Raw genomic sequence first — 26964 nt, forward strand, 5'->3', positions numbered from 1 at the left:
GTTACATCTTACTGTTGTTGCAGTCTCTCACACACACACTTGCATGCAGTGTTGTAGTAGCCAAGTCAGTCCCATGATATTAGAGAGACAAGGTGGGTGAGGTAATACTATGTAGCTCAAAAGCTTGTCCCTCTCACCAAGAGAAGTTGGTCCAATAAATACTCCTGGGGGAATACTGCAGAAAGCAGAATTTGTGCAGAATTTTGTTTTTCACCGCAGAATTGGCGCTGCTGACTGCCATTAGGGGCTGCTGGACCTGGTAGAGCCCAGCACCTAGTTCACATACAGGCACAGGCAGACTGCAGTTCCAGGTTTGCCAGCCCCCTTCGGCCACATGGTGCAGCCAGGCCCCCTCCCTGCGTGGCAGCTGCCAGAGCTGCAGGAAGGAGCCGCTGCTTTCCAGGAGGGGAGACTGAGGGCGAGGGGGGTATGACTCAAGTTGTTCCAGGGGTGACCAAATCTTAAAATTGTGCCCCCCGCTAACAGTAGGTACGGGTCGTTACTGCCCGATGGGACAGTAATGAAGCTGCGCGGAGTGGAGCCTGTGACTGGGCTCTGGGGGCAGGAGGGGGGTGCAGGAATCTGAGCCAGACGGCGCACTGTGGCTGGGCTCTGGGGGAAAAGGGTGCATGTGTCTGGCCCCGTGGCTAGGCTAGGGGGGGTGGGGGTGCAGGTGTGAGCCGGGGGGGCCCCCCCGCATCTCCCAAGTATCCTCTCCCAGTACACACACACACACCCCTCCAACACCCCCTAAACGGCCCCTCTCAGTTCACACACCCCTCCCCTCCCAGTAGTGTCCTCTATTTGGGAACTTTTAAATATGGTAACCCTATGGGGGCAGGGCAAAAAAACAAGAATTGACTAAAAGACCAGTGGGACAGAATTTTCCTCCAAGATGTGCCCAGCTGGCACGTGTGACACACCCAACCTGAGGCACCCAACAAAAGCATAACAGAGAAACTGGAACAGGGGTGTTGTAGGGATTTCTTAAACTCGCTACTCCTGGGGGAAACTTTTTTGTTGTCTGTACTGTTATAGACATACTTGCTCACAGGTATTTTGAAATAAATTACCAAAATAAGTGAAACTGATGTAAATATATTGCGTTATTTTGACAAAATATGCAGAATTTTAAAATATTATGTGCAGAATTCCCCCAGGGATAAATAAAAGATATTAACTCACCCATCTCATCATACACACTTGCTCTTCTCATAAACAAACCATCTCAAGCATAAATGCATCTCAGAATTAAACAACTGACAACAGAGCAACAGTCACTGGAACAGCTTGCTGATAGAAATGTTAAATTCTACATCACTTGGAGCCTTTAAATCCAAACTGGATGTCTGTCTTTCTGAAAGAAGCACTAGTTCAAGTTCAAATTACTGAACTCCACAGTGTCACTTATACAATTGGTATGAATTACTGGGTGAGGGTCTCTGGCTTGTGTTATACAGGAAGTTAGGCTAGATGACCATAATGGTCCCTTCTGGCTTTAAAATCCAATTAAACCTACGTACCACACATTATTTTAACACATGAAGTTACAACGTTTCAAAATTACGTATTCAAGAACATGCATCTTGGGCTAACTCTACACTTACAGCAGCGTGCAGAGTACAAACACTACATCTGTAGCTACACGCCGCAGTGAAAGGCTCCCTGCTGCTGGAATCTTTCACTGTGGCAAAGAAAGACTCCGGCATGGGGAGGCAGCAGGGAAAGACCCCTTTCCCTGCTGCCTCCACACTGACAGAGCCTTTCACTGCAACAGGGAAAAGCTCCAGCAGCAGACACTACACTGCTAAAAACAGTAAAAAATATAAACATAGGGGGCACTGTTTAGACATGTAGAGATCTGTGCAGCGTACATACCCTGGGGTTCCGGCATATAAGGCAGTCTGTTCTATTGGCCTAAGCCACCTCTCACCATCTGCACTGCTATTTATACCTGTGCTAGCTGGGTGTAAAGTGTCTGTACTCTACACACTGCTGTAGCCTTGTATGAACTGACGGTTAAAACAAATGAAAACATTTATTTCAGTCACATATCCAATTAAATTTGCGTTTATCTGAATGTGAGCATATTCAAATAAAGACATTTATTGCATTTACAGCAAGGATTTGCGCGCACACACACACAAAAACCCACTTTGGAATTCATTTAAACAATTTCTTATTTTCTTCCATTTCTTTAAAAAATTTTAATGATATTCAATGCAAAAATAACTCTGTTAGACGGTGTTATGAATAAGATCTGAAATGCACAAGAATCATATTCTATTTTATGATTCTCTGTCCACATGCAAGATACCTCCACCCAATTTACTTAACTGGAAATTTACAGCTATATGCACAACTGTTGGTTCCGATAACAGACTGGTATATGCAGAGAATTGGGTTAATTTAACCCATATTTTATTGCTGGTTTCAGAAATTAGTATATTTTATTAGATATTTTATTGTTTTTCTAGAACAAGCCTATCATGAATTGCTGCAAATGGAATACAATATATTGTATAAATATTAAACATCTTATAAAGACCAAGATTAGGACACGCATATAGATCATTTTAACCCAACTCTTATTGTATGCAGATGTTAAAATGAGATGTATTGTAACAGTAGTATAATTAACAGACATTTCCTTAAGTAAGTTTGCAATGCCATTAATCTTTTTAGAAGTTTCTTTTTCTTAATATACTGTTCTGTACATAATCTACCATGTTTAGTAATTCCAAAGGATGGGATTTGAAGAAAGGGAGAGACAAGGAGCATGAACATTAGAAGAAATAGAAAAAGGAGAATGAGTGACACACATGTGCATCTGTACATATAAATAAGATTACCTGACACAAGATGTTTCTCAGACAGCATGATCTTTGTAACAGGACTTCGATGAACTGTAAAGGTCTGAAAAAGTTGAGGGCCTGACCCCACTGTTTCAGGGTGCTGTACAATCACTCTTACTGCTCCGGAGCTGGTGCCATACGCAATCTCAATCCAATTACCACTTACACCTACAAAAGGCACAAACATTGAGATGTTTTAAACCAACCACCATTCCTCAAAAGCAGATCTGTAACACGGAATAGCTACTTATTTCAGCACAAATATTCTAAAAGGGGTGACATTCATTTTACCTACTCTGCAAGTATCTGCTATCTACTGTTGTGCAATATACCCCAGTGCATCCTGCAGTTCCCAAAACAAAAAAAAAAGGATATGAGGGAAGAGACCAAGCAAATCCCAAAACACATACTATATACCAGTTCCTTGTCTGTGGCCCCAAAGAGGCATTTCAGTGCTTTTTAGAGTTTAGAAATACGGAGACTAGCACCTGTCTTGCAAGATTTACTTCTCCTTGTGGGGGGAGACAATTATATTAAGGCAGAAAAAATGTTGTATTAACAATACTGGTGGTATGGGAAAGATAAACAAAAAAAAATGTAATGAATTTGATGAAATGCCTATATCTTCATCTGAAAAAATATCTACATCCCACATTTAAAAGTAATAACCTTCATATATCAGAGTTAGTTTTGTGGTTTTTGCTTTATCTCCAAATGGTTATGACAGTACATGAAAGGGTGAAGTATGGGCCAGGAACTTGAATGAAGTTTATCAATGATGTAGCATTATTTTTCAGTAAAACACCATTATGTCTACGCTGTTCCGTTATACTTTTTATTCTTCCTTAAGGCTGGGGATCACTCCATCTGCTCAGAACACACAAGATCAGAAGAGCAACCCCAAACTGTCAAGACTAATAGTGGGAACTCTGATCTGAACCCATGTTCTTGAAGGTCTCTTAATGCCCTTTAATGCTTGGGTGCAGAGACTCCTGGCAAGCAACTTTGGCACAGTCTGACCAAACTGGAACAGGACACCTAAGACTGTGACCACCTTGTCACATAGCACAAGGACCAAACTGATAAGAGTTTTGGTGTTTTTGAAGAATCCTTATTGAGGTTACAGGGACAAACCATCCCAACGTGTAGAAAGAATAGTAAATATGGTAGGCGACCAGCTTGGCTTAGCAGTGAAATCCTTGCTGATCTTAAACACGAAAAAGAAGCTTACAAGAAGTGGAAGATTGGACAAATGACCAGGGAAGAGTATAAAAATATTGCTCAGGCATGCAGGAGTGAAATCAGGAAGGCGAAATCACACCTGGAGTTGCAGCTAGCAAGAGATGTTAAGAGTAACAAGAAGGGTTTCTTCAGGTATGTTAGCAACAAGAAGAAAGTCAAGGAAAGTGTGGGCCCCTTACTGAATGAGGGAGGCAACCTAGTGACAGAGGATGTGGGAAAAGCTAATGTACTCAATGCTTTTTTTGCCTCTATCTTCACGAACAAGGTCAGCTCCCAGACTACTGCACTGGGCAGCACAGCATGGGGAGGAGGTGACCAGCCCTTTGTGGAGAAAGAAGTGGTTCGGGACTATTAAGAAAAGCTGGACGAGCACAAGTCCACGGGGCCGGATGTGCTGCATCCGAGAGTGCTAAAGGAGTTGGCGGATGTGATTGCAGAGCCATTGGCCATTATCTCTGAAAACACATGGCGATCGGGGGAAGTCCTGGATGACTGGAAAAAGGCTAATGTAGTGCCCATCTTTACAAAAAGGGAAGGAGAAGGATCCTGGGAACTACAGGCCAGTCAGCCTCACCTCAGTCCCTGAAAAAATCATGGAGCAGGTCCTCAAGGAATCAATTCTGAAGCACTTAGAGGAAAGTGATCAGGAACAGTCAGCATGGATTCACCAAGGGAAAGTCATGCCTGACTAATCTAATTGCCTTCTATGACGAGATAACTGGCTCTGTGGATGAGGGGAAAGCAGTGGACGTGTTGTTCCTTGACTTTAACAAAGCTTTTGACATGGTCTCCCACAGTATTCTTGCCAGCAAGTTAAAGAAGTATGGGCTGGATGAATGGACTATAAGGTGGATAGAAAGCTGGCTAGATTGTCGGGCTCAGTGAGTAGTGATCAATGGCTCAAGTCTAGTTGGCAGCCGGTATCAAGTGGAGTGCCCCAAGGTTCGGTCCTCGGGCCGGTTTTGTTCAATATCTTCATAAATGATCTGGAGGATAGTGTGGATTGCACCCTCAGCAAGTTTGCAGATGACACTAAACTGGGAGGAGAGGTAGATACGCTGGAGGGTAGGGATAGGATACAGAGCGCCCTAGACAAATTAGAGGATTGGGCCAAAAGAAATCCGATGAGGTTCAACAAGGACAAGTGCAGAGTCCTGCACTTAGGACGGAAGAATCCCAGGCATCGCTACAGACTAGGAACCGAATGGCTAGGCAGCAGTTCTTCAGAAAAGGACCTAGGGGTTACAGTGGACGAGAAGCTGGATATGAGTCAACACTGTGTCCTTGTTGCCAAGAAGGCCACTGGCATTTTGGGCTGTATAAGTAGGTGCACTGCCAGCAGATCGAGGGACGTGATCATTCCCCTCTATTTGACATTGGTGAGGCCTCATCTGGAATACTGTGTCCAGTTTTGGGCCCCACACTACAAGAAGGATGTGGAAAAATTGGAAAACGTCCAGCGGAAGGCAACAAAAATGATTAGGGGACTGGAACACATGACTTATGAGGAGAGGCTGAGGGAACTTGGATTGTTTCGTCTGTGGAAGAGAAGAATGAGAGGGGATTTGATAGCTGCTTTCAACTACCTGAAAAGGGGTTCCAAAGAGGATGGATCTAGACTGTTCTCAGTGGTAGCAGATGACAGAACAAGGAGTAATGGTCTCAAGTTGCAGTGGGGGAGGTTTAGGTTGGATATTAGAAAAAACTTTTTCACTAGGAGGGTGGTGAAACACTGGAATGCGTTACCAAGGGAGGTGGTAGAATCTCCTTCCTTAGAAGTTTTTATGGTCAGGCTTGACAAAGCCCTGGCTGGGATGATTTAGTTGGGGATTGGTCCTGCTTTGAGCAGGGGGTTGGACTAGATGACCTCCTGAGGTCCCTTCCAACCCTGATATTCTATGATTCTATGAAAGTGAAGGACTAACAAAACTGGTTAAAGTGTAGAATTAAAGGTGCTGTGAATATCTTCCTAAAGAGGTTTCGGAATGCAACTTAATCCAAACCAATACTATCTGCCATTCCAAACCATAGTATATCCTTTCTAAAATATTTTTTTAAATTAAATTCATGCCCAGGTTGACAGTCTGTACACCAATTTTAAGACTAATGAAATGACAATTAAACACTGATAACTGTTTTATAATGGAATATAGCACACAATCCTTAAGTAGCCTTATCAGTGCTACAGCTGTTAGAAATCTAAAATACTTTTAAAATATGAAAGTGAAGCCCCTATGTGCAATGAGTTTTAAGGGAATGTAAACGATGCATGATACAAACTTGTCTTGGGTGTGAGGTAGACACTGAGTGCTGTAATGGCATCATTGGAGGGATCATGATAAAGTTCTGTCACGAGAAGATCATTATCCTTCATTCGCAAGGGAAACTTCTGCATATCTGCATAAAAAAATATAAGTGATATCCAAATAAAAAACAGCAGAAATTTAAAGTTAGTTCATAATAATGATTACATTTATGAACAAGAAATAATATTCCTGTTAGGAATAATTATTTTAACAAAATTGAACATTAATCTTAATTTTGCTCTTTTTGTTCTTACCGATGTAATATATAGAGCCATTGTTACAGCCCAGCAGTAGGAAAGATCCAGCAGTATCGTAGCTGGTGATAGGGACAACATCCTGAACCTAGTACAACAGTAAATGAAATATAAAACATTAGTTCACCATTTTCTTTCAATTCTAAATGTAAGTTCATTTGCAATTTTCTTTGCTGTTCCTTGTAATATTTTGTATTTAAAAAATCATTTTGATTCTTATGCTGTGTGGAGCATCATACCACAATTTAAAAAACAAAAACAAAAAAATCCTTCCCACCACTGCCCCAGGTAGAAGTTTCAAAAGCTCTCACCATATGTATGCCTAACTCTTCCCACTGAAATCAATGGAAGTTTTACCATTGAGTTCAATGGGGTAGAGTTAAGCCAACACTTGAGTGTTTTTGAAAATCCCACCTTAAATATGCACATACAGACACAGAGACACATGGCAACTAGAAGCTGTAATTATTATTCAGCATTATGATACTGTCAAAAGAGAAAATATCAAAATTAACGATTTTCAAAAATTCAAATTTCTGCTAGTTTAAATAGTACATCCTAACTTTTTATATTATATGTATAAATATTTTAAAATCCACAGAACAGATTTTCTTTTCCTGTCTCCCTGCTGATTTTTAGCAAGGGAGAATGAATAAATTCAAGAGCAACCATTCCAAGTGCATTTGAGCCTATCCCTTCTCCTCTCCTGGCCTGTGGAAACTCCTCCCTGCCAGACTCTCCAGCAGCAGCAATGCTGAGAAAGGGCCTCCCTGTCAAGTGACCTATGGAAGAAAAAACTGGTCTCTTCTAACTCCCATGTTTCAGTCATTTCTTAGCCCCACAAAGGGCACTTAAGGGAACGAAAGAGGATCTCTTGCGTTCCAAGAACCCATTGAGGTCCAGTCCCGTGCAGAGTCAGAACTACGAAGGGTGTTGTTCCTGAGTCTGAGGCCAAAAGAATGTCTCCTTTGCCTTAGATCCCTATGCAGAGACAGGATACATCAGCTGCTATGTTCCTCCCTGCCCCGTATGAGAATGGGGTCATCATACTTGTGCATGGAAGTCGCTATAAAAAAAAAAAAAACCCAGTCAAACTGATTTTACATAGAGCATGGTCAAATGCACATCATAAACTGAATCCAAAAAAAAAAAAAAAGATTTTCCCCTCAACCACTATTTCAATTTCAGTCAACGTAGCTGTTGTCCAGCTATACTGAAAGAAGGGCAGGAGACACTTGATATGAATTTAATCAAGCCGCAACTTTATTATTAGATGTCTGGAACTACCTGGCACGCAACTCCATGTTCATTCAAATAACTACCTGGGGCTTCCACCAGCTCACTTTCATTTTCCATCCAGGTCCCTCACGGCTTGGACCTTACCATTCACCCTCCCTCATAGGAGAGTTAAGGTGGGCTATAAGAAAGAGGGGTTGGCTCCCTGCCGTACCAATCATAGGATCCCCGAACCTCCTTCTCCCCGTCCACCCCATTCCATTCCTTTCCTTTAACCAGCAGATCCTTGTTAAGTCCTTTAACCAGACCATTTATCTGGTCACTGGATGCCTTCCCTATGGAGTACCTACACTGAACATCCACCCTACACTTACAAAATAAGTTGCGACAGATAGCCTAACCACTTTTCCTCCTCACCATAATAGGTCCTCCCCAACACCCGCTGTGGGGAAGGAGAAAAAACTCCACTCCACCAAAGCCAATAGGAGGTGAGGGGAAATTCCTTCCTAGTCCCCACCCAAAAAGGAGCAACTAGTGCAATGCCCACAGCAGGACTTAACCCAACCTGATATTCGCACCATGAGGGGAGGGAGGGTGGGTGCTGCCTTGTCTGCTGCTTGGAGAAGGAGCTTCCAATGCCAGAGCTTGCACCTTTTAAAGCCTTCCACCTTTATGTTCCCGAGGGAAGTCAGTGCCGCCAACCTGACCACCACCCATCTTTTTGCAGCAGTTTTGGACCTCCTTCCCACCCCTCCCTCACCATAAAGCACTGCTACCTTCCTCCAGCAATCCCGGACAACTAGTTCTTGTTATTTTCTGTAACTCACATTTACTCAAACTCAGATCTGGTTTACAAATAATCTGCAGAATTACAGCACTTTCAGATTCTCTGTTAGGCTTCACAAAAGAAAACAAAATATTAATTGAAGATAGCACTTTTCTTCCAGAGGGCAAACTTTCTCAGTACAGACTGCCAGAGTTAAAGGGATGGGTTTATTTTATTTAGTTTAAGTGATCAGTTTTTGCTTTCCTTCACCAGTATGATGCACAGCATCTGAGCTAGGTTTCAGTTTTATTCTTGGAAGGTGCTCAGATATTACTATGATTAGTGCCAATATAATAACCTAGATAGATGTTTTACTACTGAGCTACTGCACAAGAAAACTGAGCAACAATGTCAAGAATAGCAACTCATTTAGACAATTCTTTCTAGGATTAGTTGAAGTGCACCATGTCAAATTCTTACTACACACAGTAAAATGGGATAGCAAAAGAATCACTACAAAGAACTTGATTTTTAAAAGCCCATGATTCCATATTTGGAATTCTTAGAATACTGCAACACACCTTCATAATGGTTCATTAGACTCCTGGGTTCAGGTATTTAAGAACAGAAGGACAAAAAACCTTTAGTTCCAACAAGCTTATCAAGCCAAACACAATTACCCTGAAGTGCTCTCTACTAGTCTACTGGATTGTATGTGAAGAGCCTAGAACAGAAGATATATTACTACAAGACACGAAGCAGTTACCACTATTGCAAGTGGAAGAGAGTAACAGTTCCATGAGAAAGTGGGTGGCAACTTGTCAAGGTAACAGCTAAACCACCTAACATAATCATCTCTGTACAATATCCCTGCAAAGAATCAGAAGACATCTAAAGAACCTAAAGGAAGACACCGGCTGTTTCCTGAGGACTTCCAGAATGCTACTAACAGTACTTGTGCACAGACAGAAATAGCACATACCCTGATACTATAAAGAAAAACAGGCTCCACATAGAGAACCCATCTGAGCGGCCACAACAGAAGGGACTGTTTAGGGAAGGAGAAGTGTGTGTTTAGAAGACAACTGAGATTCAGAAACTGTAATTATAGACAAAATGTCCTATGTGGGGCAGAATACTCCTGTCATCTCTCAGGGAATTCAGGTTACTTTCCCTGACCTCCAACCAAGATGTGTCTGTTAACTTGTGCGGGTTTTTTATTTGCATTAGACTAGGGGGTAGCAACCTTTGGCATGTGGCCCATCAAGGTAATCCACTGGCAGGCCGCGAGACATTTGTATATTGACCGTCCACAGGCACGGCCCCTCGCAGCTCCCAGTGGCCGCGGTTCGCTGTTCCTGGCCAAGGGGAGCTACAGGAACCCATTGTCCAGGAATGGCGAACCACAGCCACTGGGAGCTGTGCCTGCGGATGGTCGACATAAACAAAACGTCTCACAGCCCACCAGCGGATTACCCTGATGGGCTGCGTGCCGAAGGTTGCCGACCCCTGCATTAAATATTCAAATAAAAATAACATGGAGGGAAAACCGTAGCAGTAACCAACAGAGTCAATGGATGCAGGCCCTGCTGTTTGACAGGAGTATAATCTCCTGTAACCAAGTGAGAAACCAGGGGCAGGGCTGAATCTTACCAGGTATCCTCTGTGTCATCTTTATTACATTCTGTGTCTGGTCTACACTAAGGCCCATTTACAACCAATCCCCACCACAACTAACACCAATTCAGTTGCATCTTTTTGGCAATGTTGGGAGTCCTGGAGTATGTGGCTGGTATTGGCAATGTGTCAGCTCTGTGTCAACTAAACCTGCCAAAAAACGTGGTGCTGGAAAGGACTGCCAAAGGCCTTATATTAGAACTATATTAGCCCTCCTTTTATTGCTAATACTGGTGCAAACTATGAATTTTCTGTAAAAATTCCCTGGTATAAACAAGAAAGGGAGTTACAGTAAACAAGGCAAGAGATGCTGGTAATAGCTCATCTTAAGTGATCACTCTCCTTACAGTGTGTATGATAACTACCATTTTTTCATGTTGTGTGTGTATATAAATCTCCTCACTGTATTTTCCACTGAAGGCATCCGATGAAGTGAGCTGTAGCTCACGAAAGCTTATGCTCAAATAAACTGGTTAGTCTCTAAGGTGCCACAAGTACTCCTTTTCTTTTTGAGGGCATGGAGAAGTGGTCATGTGTTGGGACAGAAAGGATTAAATGGTGTGAGAATAAATTAGCATTTGAATTACACTGTGAAGTGGTAAATATTAGGATTGTTGTTGAAAAAGTGTATGACCTCAATGAAGCTATGCCAATTTGAGCTAAGGACACGGCCTGCTAAGTGCTAAATTCTCTATTATGTTTACTAGAATGCACAATGCAGCAAGATACACAAGTGCAAATCTTCAAGCTTCTGAAAAAGTTGCAGACTAAAGGCTTGTCTACACTGGCACTTTACAGTGCTGCAACTTTCTCACTCAGGGGTGTGAAAAAACACACGCCGGAGCACTGCAATTTTCAGCGCTGTAATGTGCCAGTGTAGTCAGTGCCCCAGGGCTGGTAGCTATTCCCCTTGTGGAGGTGGGTTTTTTAGGTTTTTTCTACACAAGCCACGTTAAAGCGCTGCCAGTGAGTCTTCAGTGCCCTAACTTGTCCATTAGGTCCTGGCAGATAAAAATATTAGGTATTTTAGTGGTTATACTATTTTCTCATCATTTCATTCTATTTATCCAAGCAAATCAGCTATAGAAGGAAGCATTTGTTGTAATATGCTTTGAGATCTACTGATGAAAAGTGCAATACAAGAGCTAGGTACTATCATCTGTTGTACAGACTTTTGCCCTAGTCTACATTCTAATAAAACTGAATTTTGATGGCCACCTCTGGTAGCAAGAATGGGTGAAACTCCATTAAACTCAGGAATACCACAAATTAGCATGATATCTACAGTAAGCTTACTATAGGTTCTTTCCATTAGCTGGCCACAGGGGTGGGAAGTCATACTAAGTAATGGAATGTTGACAGAAAAAGAACACACACACACACACACACAAACAACACTGAAGGACAAATTTGTGACCTCTATAAAACCATGTATGAAGCTGATCAAAACAGAAATCATGAGGAGACTTTCAAAAGGTCCAAAGAACTCAACTTACTGGGACCAACAATAAACCAAGCAGAGTAAAATTCATTCTTTATTATCTTGTTTGTGAGACAGCAGCACTGCCAGGTTTTTCGGTGCTCCTATACAACAGACACTTGTGTTTTTCCTCAACTTGGATCGACCACACAAAGCAACACACTTTTTCAGACCCTGGCAATTTTTGGTCAAATTCATCCTTTTATAGCACAGCTGGATTCTCTGCCAGCTGCCTAAGGCTATGTCTACAGTATGAGTTAGGGGTGTTATTTCCCTGCTCATATATACACAGTCACACACTAGCAAGTATAACTAACAGAGTAGCTGTGGTAGGAAGAGTAGGGGCAGTGGAGGGACGGGCTGTGCTGAGTATATACCCACTGGTTTCAGCTGGAGTACTGTGTCCAATTTTGCTCATCAATGTACAGAAACTGGAAAGGATCCAGAGGCAAGTGACAAAGATGATCAAAGGGTTGGAAAGCAAGCCATCTGAGCAAAGGCTGAAGGAACTGGGGGTATGTTAAGTTTGCAAAAGAGGAAATAGGGCAGACAGACGTACGGACAGGATAGCAGTCTTCAGATACTTGAAAGGCTGCAATAAGAAGATGGAGAAAAGTTGTTCTCTCTTGCCATAGAGGGCAAGACAAGAGGCAATGGGTTCAAACTACAGCCTAGGTGATTTAGATTAAGTCTCTGGAAAAGCTTCCTAACTGTAAGAACAGTAGGACAATGGAACAGACTGCCTAGGAGGTTGTGGAAGCTCCTTTACTGGAGGTTTTCAAAAGGAGGTTGGATAGCCATCTGTCTTGGATGGTTTAGACATAACAAATCCTGCATCTTGGCGGGGTTAGACTAGATCAGTGGTTCTCAAACTGTGGGTCGGGACCCCAAAGTGGATCATAACCCTATTTCAATGGGGTTGCCAGGGCCAGCATTAGACTTGCTGGGACACAGGGCTGAAGCCCGAGCCCGAGCTCCACCCCCACCCAAGGCGGCAGGGCTTGGGCTGTGGCCCCTTCTCCCCCCACCCAAGTCGACGGGGCTCGGGCTGTGGCCCCTTCTCCCCTCACCCAAGGCGGCAGGGCTTGGGCTCTGGCCCCCTCCTGGGGTCATATAATAACTTTGTTATTAGAAGGGGGTCATAGTGCAATGAAGTTTGAGAACCTCTGGACTAGATGACCCTTGTGGTCCCTTCTATGATTCGATGTTTGTATTCGGCACAGCTCCATTGCCACTACCCATGCAACCGTGGCTACACTGCTATTTCATACTTGCGCTAGCTCAGAGAGCTACCGCGACTATATGTACGCAAGCAAGGGGATCAGCCACCTAGCTCATAGTGTAGACATAGCTTAAGTGACCAAATGATGAGCAATTTTTACCTCGTAGATAAGAACTTGAGATACATCTAGAAATAAGACTCAAATTACATGACAACAGTTCTTACTAGCATAAGTGGCTAGCATAAGTGGCTAGCATAAGTGGCTAGCATAAGTGGCTAGCTATAAGTGGCTAGCTATAAGTGGCTAGCTATAAGTGGCTAGCTATAAGTGGCACTGAGAATTACTATTTGCCAGACGGATATCTTTATGTGAACAATTTAATACAGTGTTGTCAATTTAAAAAACTGAAAACTCAACATCTTCTAACTGTTTACACATTACTGATTTTCACTGCTAGATTATCTAATGCCTATAACCTTCTTGCTGTATCATATGCCATCAAAATCTTGCCTGGGGAATGAGCATTAGGGAAAGCCACCTCAGCTAGTCTGCCCCAGTCTCTGAGAAACAGGGACGAGACGCCAGAATCTATTATGGATACAGAAAAAATTATAACATCCTGAGGAGGAATTATATAAAGGATCTCTCTTAGCTAGAGGGAGAGTGGCTGAAAGAGAAAAATCTTCTTTAAAAGTAGAGCTTGAACTATGGGCAATTCAGAAAGAAGGGGATGGGAAAGCATCAACTAAAGAGAATCGAGTATTTATTGTGTTTATACCAAGATCACAGGACACCATAACCCCCCTGCCCAATGTAATTGAGAATGGCTCTCCCAAAAAAGGCAGAACAAGAACCTACTGAAGCACAAAGTTTAAATGATTTTTTTGTGTTAATGACTGTGGGTTGTGAGGAAAGTCTTCTACGTTTTCTAGTTTGTGAAGCAGGATTACAAAAGCCCAAGAACCAGCACTGTATTTGAGAGTATGCCCCCTCTAAGTGGAAGTACCTTATACAAGGTTATAATTTTCATTCCCTCTTCTAACTCAAAAGGGAGTAACTCATGTCTTTGCATAGGCCTTTGTTGTATGTTCCAAATCTAGTTAATTTAAAAAAAAAAAAAAAAAAACCTGAAGAGTAAGGGAAATGAACTGTGGCATCTACTTTATGAAAACTGCTTCATTTCCCTCATTTATGAGATCTTTTCCTTTATGCTATCTTTGGTAGCCTATGTGCTCTTCTGAAAATTCACTGTTCCTTTTCAATGAGCAATCCTGTTGATATAGCCATAAAATTACCCAGTTTTCAATTTAAGTACTACAATCAGGAACACCATTTTGGTTTCTACACCTATTATTTTTGCTCTCGCAATTTTCAAGGGCTTTACCAGCAAGCTCTTTAATACGGTCTAAGAAATATGTTTTACTGCCAAAATGGTTGTAGGTGATCAGATATATTGTTAGGGAGAGGGGAAGTATAGTTAATAGTTTCATAAATTTATATTAACTTATTGATTTCCAGAATTTGCAAATTGTTTTTGATGTCCCAGAAGCCTGTGTGACTAACCCTGGAGAACCAGAGTTCTGAGACAGCTGCAATTCAGAATTGTGACACAGAATTATACAAGGTCAGGGGTGGGAGTAACCTTTTACACCTTGATAGGGATAGTGAAGGTTGTCAAAAATTCCCTTCCTCACTAAAAATAAATCCAACTGACACCAGAAGGGAACCTAAACCAAATTCTTGTGATAGCCCAAGGACTCTAGCAGCTATTACAAGTAGTGGTCTGCTGAGGAGATACAAAAGTCTTAGGAATCTGACTAGGAACAGTAACGATATTAAATTGCTATACAGAATGGTAACTTTAACAAAACCTCTTAAAAGAGGAGTCTTTGTGGCACCTTAGAGACTAAAAAATTTATCTGGGCATAAGCTTTCATGGGCTAGAACCCACTTCATCAGATGTATGAAGTAAAAGATACAGACTAACACAGCTACCACTGAAACTTGTCTTAAAAGATGTTTATAATACTACTGGTAAATTCCAGACCAAAATCACGTGGCACAGTGCAGAGAGCTACAAGTTCAAAAAGATTCATAGATACTAAGGTCAGAAGGGACCATTATGATCATCTAGTCTGACCTCCTGCACAACGCAGGCCACAGAATTTCACCCACCCACTCCTGCGAAAAACCTCTCACCTATGTCTGAGCTATTGAAGTCCTCAAATTGTGGTTTAAAGATTTCAAGGAGCAGAGAATCCTCCAGCAAGTGACCCGTACCCCATGCTACAGAGGAAGGCGAAAAACCTCCAGGGCCTCTTCCAATCTGCCCTGGAAGAAAATTCCTTCCCGACCCCAAATATGGCGATCAGCTAAACCCTGAGCATATGGGCAAGATTCACTAGCCAGATACTACAGAAAATTCTTTCCTGGGTAACTGGACACTGATCCACATACTTCAGAGGGAGAGAATATTGATAGTTACTCAGTTAGCAGAACTGAAAAAAAGTTCAAATTCTTGCCTTGCAAACACATCTATCTATGAGGTCTGAAAATAAAGAAGGAAGCAAAGGAGGGCATATGAAGAAGCCAATTCTTTTTCCTAAGTTGACAGTTCCTTTCACCTTGTTCCACCAGCATATTTTGTGAAACTTTATCCTAATCAAAAGGTGGCATTACTTCAAAAATATTTCAAATGGTTTCTTGCATTTTGCATGGTGTTAATTTAGATTTTAAAAAGGCCTTTCAGCTTGTTTCATTTGATGCAAACATATTAGGTCAGCCCTCACTATATAACTAAAGAACTGTGCCGCTTTGGTTGCCTTTTTGCACTCTCTGTGTTATTCATTGGCAGGATTGTTGCTAAAGGGCCAAATCAGAACTTCGTCAACTAGTGCTATGGCAGTCGCAGGAGTGAGCCTCAGGTCAGTTCTGCCACTTGAGATTTGCAAGACAGCCTCGGATTTCATTACATTCTGTCCCTACGTTGTACCATGGAGACATTCATCTGGCTGCGTTACAAGGTTTGTTTCTTGCATGAATGCCCAAACTCTTCCCTCAGTCTTGTCTGGAATCCAAGAATCTCTATTCCTGTTGTCAGAATGCATAATATGTATAAAAAAATCACAGCATATCTATGATGTATATAGATATAAAATAGATGCTTTTGAGGCATGATATACAGTGCTATAAAAGGAAGAGTCTCAGTTTGTGCCATACTTTTCATGGTCACAAAAGACTTACAAACTCATATCTGAAGTTTTGGATATGCTCCTCTGAGAACTGTGGCCACTTTTCGTTGTAATATATTAAATTTCCTACTGGAACTACATATCTGAGTTCAAGCATGGGGTCCCATTAGGAAAACAAAGCTTTTAAACCAGTGGTAGTGGCCAAGGGAAGAAGGTTCTGAAGACACTCATGGATGACATTTAATATTTTTATATGCCTAAAAGTTCTCTTTTTTTATTTAAGAGCATAAAGAAATGGAATGCTCAACAGTATTATATAGAGATAAACTCTGAAACATTCTGGGAGACAAAATACCTAAAGGCATGATGCTTGAAGATATCAAAATGATAGGCACAAGTCAGAGTCTTACAATATTAAAATGCTGATGTTAGAAAAATAACATTTATGCATTATCTGAAAAAAATGGATTTTGTTCTTGTTTCCTCATAAAACGTATCAGTTTTTGATAAACACCGATGTATTAATAAAATGCTTCAGTTCAACACACCTGCCAGTGCTGAGTCACAGCATTCCACACTCCAACCTTCCCTGTATGACTAGTAGCCACTAGCTGGTTGCCAATGAAGAAGAGGGCATCTACAGGGACTCCAAGACTGAACACTCCTACAAAAAATAGAGAGTCTATGAAACTTGTTTTCAGAATAAATACAAAAAAAGAAAAACAGTGAAGATGGAATCTCTCTCTCCTCTCTTTAGACCTATAATGAATTTAAACTACTTTTACTTCAACATGCAGTAATCTGCTGATGCAGTCAATGTTTCTTTTTCGGGAAAAGTGATGTTGCAAAATAATAATAAATTCCTTGTTTCTCTATAGCCACCTTTATCCTAAGGCCTCAAATCATTTACGAACACCAACTAATGAAGGATCAAAATACTGTACTAAGCTCTAATTTGAAAACAAGCTCTAATTTATAAATGTACAGTTAAAGCTGATCAGAAGTGCTGTCCACAAATGACTAAGAGCTTACATAAATTTGGCAAAAATTGTCAAAAACATAACTAAAAGTGATATGAAGGATGCATGATATTGTCCTTTGAACAAATTCTTTTAGGAATATAATGATCAGAAATTAAAACAAACCAGCTTCCTTTTTTGCTATGGCAGCCACCTCTGTACCTAAATGAACTATTACAGGCAAATATAATTAAGCAGAAAAATATATCACTTTTACTTCTTTCTACATTGCAGAAAGATGTGTCTTGTGGTTATTATATTACTAGGAAACATACACTCCAACGGACACACATTTATAACTAATTCTGAAAGATGTACTTATCAGGATACACTGGAAGATCCCTTACAATGAACATGATTTTTGAAAGTGCCCAAATTTGGCTTTTGGAAATTGTTTTGGTGGCATTTGACCAATTGTCACAGTAAACCCTGCTTCTAAGTCTAAAACATCTCTTTATGATCAGCCAATCATAGAAATTGCAATTGCTTAACAACGAAGATTAACACTGTCAAAAATAACAGCCAAGCACGCATGAGCAACTCAATAAAATTAACAGTTTGCTCAAAAAATATCAGTCTGATATGAGTTGTTCAACCAATAATTAGGATATTTGAAGCAGTACTACAGAAATAATAGACCCTTATTTTTTCCCTCTTTCAAGTCTTACACCTACTGGTCCTGTCTAAATACTTTTTTTTACACATTTCTCACCGCTTCACCACCACCCACTATGAGTATTACTGGTACTTTCACCCATCACTACTTCGATTACTGGATGTTAACCAGTACTGAGATCAAAAGAGGTTCAAAAGACAAAAAACTGAGATGAATCTTTGATGTTCAAATTTTTGGAATTCTCATTGTTATCACGTGAATAGGGAACTGAGTCAACCTAAATACTGCAGCTGACTCATTTCACTTCACTGCAACACTTATTTTCTTCTAGTGGCACAAGATATTACAATGGCATTCAGGCCAGGTCTACACCATAAACTTACATTGGTATAACTATGTCGCTCATGGGTGTGAAAAATCCACACCTCTGAGCAATGCAGTTATACCAACCTAATCTTCAGTGTAGATGCAATATGTCAACAGGAGGGCTTCTCTCGTCGACATAGCTATCGCCTCTTGCAGAGGTGGATTAACTATGCCGACAGGAAAAGCTCTCCCTTTGGAGTAGTAGCATCTTCACTGAAGCAGTGCAGCTGCGCTGCTGTAGCATTAAGTGTAGAACTGCCCACAGTCTCTCTTCAGGGTCTAATACGACTGGTACTGACTGACAAGCTTAAATGAGTTTACTATATCATTTAGTATGAAATCAAACTGTTTTTGAAGAGTCACAGCAAATCAACATTGAAGAGTTTTCATAGTTCTCCAAGTTTGTTTTCTTGGGGGTGATTTGGTAGGATGCTTGCCAGCTAGATCAACCAGACAAGAAGTAACTCAGCACTAAATACTGTAGGGGTGTAAGCATAAACCTATCTTCTTTCATTATAAAACTGCTCATTAAGATACATGTACTGCCAAGTAAGGAATTTCTCAGTGTACAGTTGTCTACTGTACTGACATTTACAGTAAGTTACACAAAGATCTTATACAGCCACTTAAAATGTTTTAATAAATAATGTAGTGGCATATCTCCAAGAGTTGTGCAAATGCCTCTACTAAAACTCAGCAGATATTTCTTGAAGAGTATTTAAACAGTGGAAATCCCCCAAAAACTTTATTTGGATAAATTCAAATGACAAAAATCAAGATGCCATTTCAAACAAAAGAATAATAGTCTACTATGCTTGATGATGGCAGTCAGTAGGCTTGTTATACACTAGTGCTTTAATTATGATGCCAAATGATTTTTCAGGTCATGGGGTATCCTCTCTGATGCAGATTATATTCAGCAGTACCAGGCACATAAAAGCAGGCAATAATAAAAAAAGGGAAACAACTAGAATTGATTACTCCAGAGAAGGATAAGGTTCAGGGAAATCAAGGAAGACAGCTTGAATGGTCTGAAGGAATTTAAAGTGTCACTCCTGGTTAGGCTCAACAATCTTGACGGCCATCTACAGGGAAGACGATGGTATAAGTAATGACAGGTTCTTGTCTTAAGGGGCCCTCTCAGTAAAACACTGCTTATAGCAGCAATCCAGCAGCGGTGTCCTACATAAGTAATATTGAAAGGAGTACAGCCTCTGGGAGAGCTCTATCATGGAGATGCCAGCCCTTGCAATTTTCTGTGGATGGTGTTGTCAGGGTCTGAAGAGCATTTGTAACAACAAATTGTTTCTTTTACAGGACATGGAAAAACTACTGCCTCACTATCCCAAGGCAGGGCTTCAAACATTTGACTCCGCAAGAGAAATAGACCAGTAAAACTATTTTATTGTTGTGTTACTGGATTGCTTAGTTTAATTGAATTGGGGGAAGTGGGGAACCCCACACATTTGAGTTATAAAAGCAATGTAAAAACGGAAGTGTGGAACACTTAGTTCATAACATTGACTAACACACACAATACAGATGGCCAGAATGTTTCAAATTAAAAAAAAAATCTAAATTTTTTTTTTAAGACATGGAATTTTTCATGAACATTTTGATTTTTCCGAAGTTTTCCCATGTTCAAAATAATGATAGCAACTTTCACCAAAAACATTTAGCCTGCTGGTTGCTCTGCAAAATGGGATAGAAAGAGCTGGGTTCTATTCCCCATCCTGCCAGAGTACCTGTGTGACCTTGTGAAAGACACTTCAGCTCTCTGTGCTTCAGTTTCCCCACCTGTCATAAGAAGGATCATGCTTCCTCACTTCTCAAAAGCAATATTCATTAATATTTGTAAAGTGCTGAGATACCACTGTGAACATCAAGAAAAATTAAATATCCATGAATAAAGATAAACCTTAATCTTGCATTTTGGAATGCATGTTTTAAAGTAAATTTTGTCTTTATTTTAAATAAGCCAACCTGAACTGAAACTCCCAAATATTTTAGACTATATTTAATAATTTCACATCAATTACATTAGCTCCCATCATATTCTAGGTCTTAGTATTTTCGTGTTAAAAGGAAAGAGCAATAGAGAATGAACTGAACAAATTTGCAGCCAATTTCAGAAAAAAATGTCTAAATTAAGAGGTTACAATTATTCTTGGTACTAAGCTTATTAAATTAAATCTATGGTGACAGTACTTTATGGCTGGAGGAAACAGGTTGTCACTATCTTTCAAACCATGACTTACATACCACTCTTGGAATTGAGGATATTCCCAATTACCAGCCTCTCCTCTTTCCCCAAAAGCCCATTATTCATGTTTTTAAGCAATTATATATTTTAATAAATCAGACAAACCATCAATCACAGCTGTACTAAGGAATGTTTGTTTCTCTGAAAACATTTTTCATATTTATATGACCTCTAGTATTGTGAACCCTTTGATGCTAAACCGTTTGGGACCCAGTACTACATGCCCACACTAATATAATTTGTATTTTTGTTTAAAATGCTGACTACAGTGGCAAATAGCTGTCTCCAAAATTCTATTTAGGAACTACATTTTATAAGAAGATTAGCAAAAGCAGACTTTAAAAAAAAAAATCTAAAATATGACCTACAATAGAACAAAGCAAGAAAAAAAGGATAAGTTGGCAATCGTTTTAGGATGCACCTAATCTTCAGTAAAAGACCCGAGGCTAGCTTATGTCAGCTAACTTGGGCTCACAGGGCCCAGGATGCAAACCGCAGTGTAGACATTCAGGCTCTGAGACCAAACCACCCAGGTTTCAGAGCCCAGGCTCCACCCCGAGCCCAAATATCTACACTGCAATTTTTAGGCCCATAGCCCAAGCACTGTGAACCCAAGTCAATTGACCCCAGCTCTGAGACGTGGTGCCGTTGGATTTTTCATTGCAGTGTGGATGTACCCTAAGCCTTTCACCTCAAAGTCTTCTGTTCAAATCCAACTTGTAGTGCTGAAGAACAGAGTCTAATGGATTGAGTTTAACTCTAATCCATGTTGTCAGATAAACAAGCTACCAATGACACTTTAACATGAATGATGGCTCTGAACTGCCTCTGCCCAATACAGAGACACTGATTTTTGGATTGTATTTCTTTTCACTCACTCAGAAGGAAGCGTCTCCAGATCAAAATGAAGGGCAGAAAGGTACACACAAAAATGTTAATATTAGATTGCTGTACCAAAATTCATTTTTTATTAAATCTATGTAAATGTTTGTTATGAATTATCCAGTCAGACTACATGTGGAACTATATTTTTATGAGTCAGAAGATATTAGCAGTAAGACATGGTCACACAAAACTGTCATACCCACCAATTTCACTACCGCTACCGCCATCCTGAACGCTCCACAGAATGATGCTACTCTCAGACGCAACAGCAACCATCTTATCTTTGTCCCCATGTGGGCCTCCAACGACCTTGGCATTCAGAGCCACTCGTTCGATAGTCCAATCCAGATATGGACTTGTGAAAACCTGTTGCCATCCTGAAGATTCTTTGATTCTGGGAAGGATGAGAATTTTAAAAAGTACACTTTCCAAACAGCCTCAGTTTGGAGTTTGTACCTATAGTCAGTCTTACAAGCCAATTATATTTCCTCTAAGTTATAAAACAATATCAAATAAAGGATTCTGATATTAACATACTCTTCACAGGCCTACAGCCACAAAATACAGGAATTCTGGATTAAATACAGTGTTAAAAGTTAATTTATTAGGCCTTGGTAATGCAGAACATATGATCTTCTGCAAGGCAGCTTCGGAAAAGTAGGTGATATTGTGACCTGCAACACCCAGCCAGAAGGAAACAAGCAAAAGGATGGAATTTTAATCTTATTGTCCTGGTTTTGCCAGTTTAAGATACACCTTTAAGGTTCTGCCCCCACCCAACAATTGCTAGGGATCCTACTCATGCTCAACTGAATGTGAATCATACAAAACACTGATTTATGTATAACTGTGCTACCTAATAAATACAGCAATCTCACTATAATCTCTACTACATTTCTATTTTCTGCCACTCTGCTACACTGTGTGATCAAGACTGCATGTCATTGCCTAGAAATCTTAGTTCTAAATAATTATTTGCCAGTGCTTAGAGATTTTCTTTGTAATTCAATGTTACTGACACACAGGGCAATGCAGAAGACTGTGAGTGCAATGCAGAAGACCGTAAGAAGGGATGCAACACACAGAAGGTGGAGGGTAAGAACACCAGTAAATGGAAAACAGACAAAAAACAGAACACTTACAGAGGAAAAACATTCAAGAGTAAGGCAGAATAGAAGAAAAAGATGATTAATGAAACAGTACACAAATGTTATAAAACATTTTTGATTAAAAATGTAAAATACTTAGAATGAACCATTCTTTAAAAGTTACAAAGAAACAAGACATAATATTGCAGTTCTTATAAAAAAGTCTGTATTTTTACTCCCTCAAATTTCAACCTGACATCATTTTACAGTAGAGTAAACCAAATCCCACCTTGAGTCCCTATTTAAATTTTGCATAGCTTTTACTGAAGAAAAGAAAAAAAACTTTGTAATTAAGTTTGATTTTACTCCACTTGTCACAGCAAGAAGGCAAAAACACAAGAAGGTGTTTTAGCGCTTCTGAGTTATTTCTTTTCTAGTGTGAAATTAACAAATCTATTTGCCCACATATACAATAACGAAATATATATTAAAATGAGTAAAAGACAGGGACCAGCCCTGGAGTAAGCCCACAATTTAATGGAAGTTGCATTCTATTTATCCAGGGAAGATTTTGGCCTACTAGATCTCATTCACAACCCAAGGCTTTATATCAGCCTAGTTTAAGCCAAATGGGGGTACCTTTTTCCCTTGAAATGATAGGATCAGTGTGCTTGGTGAACGCAGCTCCTGCATTACAATTAATTTTAGATGTTTATATTTTTATTTACATCTATCTAATTGAATGTTTTATGACCAAATAATATGTAAATGACCACCTTGGACATTTTTTCTGTTTACCTATATGTCTCTTTATTACTGGCTTGATCAATCTAGGCTATTAAGATATGTGACTCCAGAAATAGCTCTAGCAACTGTAGCTCTGTCATTATATTGCATTTTGCCTGTAGGACTGCATTTTTGAAAAGTTCTTGGACACTACAGATGCCAAATACTTAAACTTATGAATTTAAGAAGTTTTAAAGGATTCCACAATTTTCATTTGCAAGATGAAATGCTACATTTTTAAGGATGCCCTATTTTTCTGTAGGCTTTACATAAGTGTTTAAAAAAATTCATGTTAAATATGAGATATGTTTGACGTGTTCATTTATCATACGTCCTTTCAAGCATTATGATTTATTTGATAAATATGCAAAGAGACTTAAAAATATTTCTAACCACATGGGCGTCACAGCCAATTTAATGTAAATTGCTATTTTAAAATTTTTTTTTAGCAACAGCACTTCCTTCTCTAGCCTCACATTCTACAGAGGCAATGCTACCTCAAAATAGCCAAACAATCTGGTTTAAGGTATCATGCACACATATTAGGAAAATATGCTAGCAATTCATAGGTACTGTTATTTTAAAATTACTGCCTCCCAGGTGCCAGATATTCTAAAAAATGCTGGAAAAATTCCATTAGTTCTAATGTAAGTGAGAACAAGCTACAACAAACCAACGCCTCTCCCGAGGCTTCAGAGACTGAGCTCCAGCCCAAGTCACAGCTTCAAAGCGCTGTCTACACAGCTATTTTTAGATCACTAGCACAAGCCCCGATAGCCCAAGACTGTCAATCTGGGCCAGAGGCTTGCTTCCACTGGCAGTGTAGACATACCTCAAGAAACAAGTTCATCAAAAGATGAACTTTGGGAAGAGGGGAAGAATAATAGGAAGATTATTAGCATATACGGCTTGTGTTATACAGGTCAGCCTAGATGAGGAATGATAATGAAGTAGAATAAATAATGTTTAGAGAGAAGGAGTTCAGAGATCAGAAGTGAGCCATGCTGAATCAAGACCAAGACAGGGAGTGACTAAGATGGTGAGCCCTGAGTCAATATACAGCTGGATATCAAATCAGAGGTTCAGGAGAACAAAGTGGTGTTAAGGTTCAGGTTACCAGTACTGTAGACAAGAAATCATTTTTCCCACACATGCAATAAAATATTGCACAACTGGCTACATAACTTATGGGAAATGTTTTCTTCTTTTGAAAACAATCTTGTAATGTACCATTGTTGGAAGTAGGTTCCTAAATCATTTATATTAAGAAAATGCATCAGTAAAGCAATTCTGCACCCACTTTTTACTGAACCCAGTAAAGTTACTCATTTACAAATATCTTACATACATATTCTATTGCACAGTGGCTGAGTAAAGCAACAAATACTTATTCAGCTATTACACAGCCCAGTTAAATAGCTAAAAAAACTGAAGTTTTTTAACACAGGGAATACCAACCAGTCACTTTACAAATACATAAAAGCAAGCAGAAAGCCAGACAAATAGCAGTGTGTCCATCCCACAGCCGAGGCATAAGGCGTTTAGAATATTGCAATGCTTTAATCTGAACACATTTTCAAGACACCCATATTTTTCAATTTCTTGTTAGGTATATAGTAGAAGGAAGATTTGAAATGAGTCTTCCAAAAACCTTTAAAAAAATCCTGTGTTAAATACAGTTGATCAACCAATTAAGTCAAAAGTCTAGTGTCAATTACTCAACTTTCTAACTCTCAGTAGTATCATAAAATCTTTTTTTTTTTTTAAATGTAAGCAAAGGTTTCAAGGGAAGTCCATCACTGCAACAGCAAGGAATTCAGCAGCTGTGTTGGGAATGGGGTGAACCAGAACAGTTAGAAGATTTTCCCCATATTGCGTCTGCCAACACTATATGTGGCCTATCAGTACTTAAAAAAAAAAAGGAACACATGAAATGTGTGTGCTCAACTATCAAATTAAATAGAACTATGAAATTTCCTAAAATTTAGCAGAAATTAGCAACATAATGTTCAGTAAATCTGCAAATTCAGTAAAACAGTTTGTGTAGAAGGAAAGGAAAATCAAGTTAAAAACCCAATCCACCAGAAACTACTAAGTCATTTATACCTATAGCAAACAGCAAAATGGGCATATGCAGCTACAATCCAGTTATGGTGGCCAGCTACTATCAGAACCTTTCGTGGATCCACAGGAAATCCTAGAAAATAGTAATGAAAAGAAAAGGGTTATCCTCAGTTACAGACATCATTCTTTAACCAATTTAAATATACAAGGTGAGAGGCTGGGAGACCAAATCCAAAAGTCTCAGACTAGGACTTCCAAGACTGACTGTTTTGTAGAAATGAAGCTTTGCCTTCTCAGATGGTGTGCACTGGCTGTACATACAAACAAGCTAAGTACATGATTGACAATGTATCTTAAATCACTGTTACAGATCTATCAGCGTTTTTGATATCTGAATCCATGGGACTTTTATGTTCTTCCATAGAATGAGGCAACACCGCTAATAATTACTAAATCAAAAGGTCTCATAAGAAGTAGAAACTGGCAGGTAAATTGAATCAGGGCTGTGCTCTTGCAAAAAAAAAAAAAAAAAAAAAGGCTTCTATTTTTAAGTAACTTCTAATGTGTGTCAAATTGGTCAATTATTTGAGAATAAGCTTCAAGTTTACCTATTGGCTTGCAGGGTATATAAAGCTATGTTATGAAAAAGTGGCATTTTCAAAAGCAATCATTTTAGGGGGAGATAGCAAAGATCCTTATATTGAGTTTGCCTAGTACTTGCCATTCTAAAAAAAAAATTCACGTGACCTCTGAATACCTCTAATACCTACATTGTATGAAGAAGGCGTTAGACACTCAGCAGCAGGAATGCCTTGGGGTTAGGGGCATGCCTTTTGCTGGTCCATGGAAACCAGTCAGGTTTGGCTGAGTTACAAGGTATTAGAAATCACCATTTCTTGACAAGTTTTGGAAAGTACAGGTTTTTTTGGCCACATAGCAAAAATGCTGATGATTCTAAAGGTCTGCGTATGCGTCTTGTCTCAGTGCCTCACTGTAGCATTCCACAGAAAGCTGGGTAGGACACAGACAAAATGGATTCAGCAGAAGAACCAGGAGACACTGAACAGGGGAGTGGTTAAATCACAATAGGAGAGGTGGGGTGGACAGGACTGGGGGCAGATACATAACCTTGGGGAAGCACACAGAACATGGAGGGATTACGACAGGGGCACAATACTTACGCTGGAAGGAGTTATGGCTGCAATCAAGCAGGTCTTTAAATCGACAGGCAATCAAAGACCTTGTTAAATCCAATGGGTGTGCTAACCACCCTTTTTTCAGGCTAACTGGAAGAAGCACTTAAGTTCCTTTATGGAGTAAGACAGCTGGAGACAACAGTAGCTACTGCCCAAGGCAATTGGCTAAACAGTGATTCCTCAGCAGTGCTAAACCACATGGTCTGGGGTGGGTATGGTCATCCCCTTTGGACTAGTTGCAAATGCTAGAGGATTGTTTGGCAAGTTGTGTGTAGGTGAGAGGGAGAAAGCCACCAGACAGCAAGAGAAGCAGTTGTGAGGGCTGCTCTGAAAGACAGCAGGTCAGAGCTCATTGGGGAACAGAACTCACCGAAGAGGCAGGTGCCTATTTGTTTCTACACTGTTCAGGGAAACAGGTCTTTGTGTACATTCTTTGTAAATAAAATAGGAT

At 40.0% G+C, this 26964-nt stretch overlaps 1 protein-coding gene across 2 annotated transcripts in view; it reads right to left on the minus strand.

Annotated features, from left to right (window-relative positions):
* KCTD3 (potassium channel tetramerization domain containing 3) overlaps positions 1 to 26964 on the minus strand; it is a 65860-nt gene that overhangs the window by 10412 nt on the left and 28484 nt on the right. For both annotated transcript variants that reach the window (XM_048843171.2, XM_048843170.2), the window contains exons 8-13: positions 25360 to 25450; positions 21583 to 21773; positions 16779 to 16894; positions 6658 to 6745; positions 6378 to 6494; positions 2853 to 3023 (exon numbers count right to left, since the gene is read on the minus strand). In XM_048843171.2, coding sequence (XP_048699128.1) covers positions 2853 to 3023; positions 6378 to 6494; positions 6658 to 6745; positions 16779 to 16894; positions 21583 to 21773; positions 25360 to 25450 — 774 coding nt within the window. The remainder of the gene's footprint in view (positions 1 to 2852; positions 3024 to 6377; positions 6495 to 6657; positions 6746 to 16778; positions 16895 to 21582; positions 21774 to 25359; positions 25451 to 26964) is intronic.

The sequence above is a fragment of the Caretta caretta genome, chromosome 3 (genome assembly GCF_965140235.1).
Source record: "Caretta caretta isolate rCarCar2 chromosome 3, rCarCar1.hap1, whole genome shotgun sequence".
Classification (NCBI taxonomy): Eukaryota; Metazoa; Chordata; order Testudines; family Cheloniidae; genus Caretta; species Caretta caretta.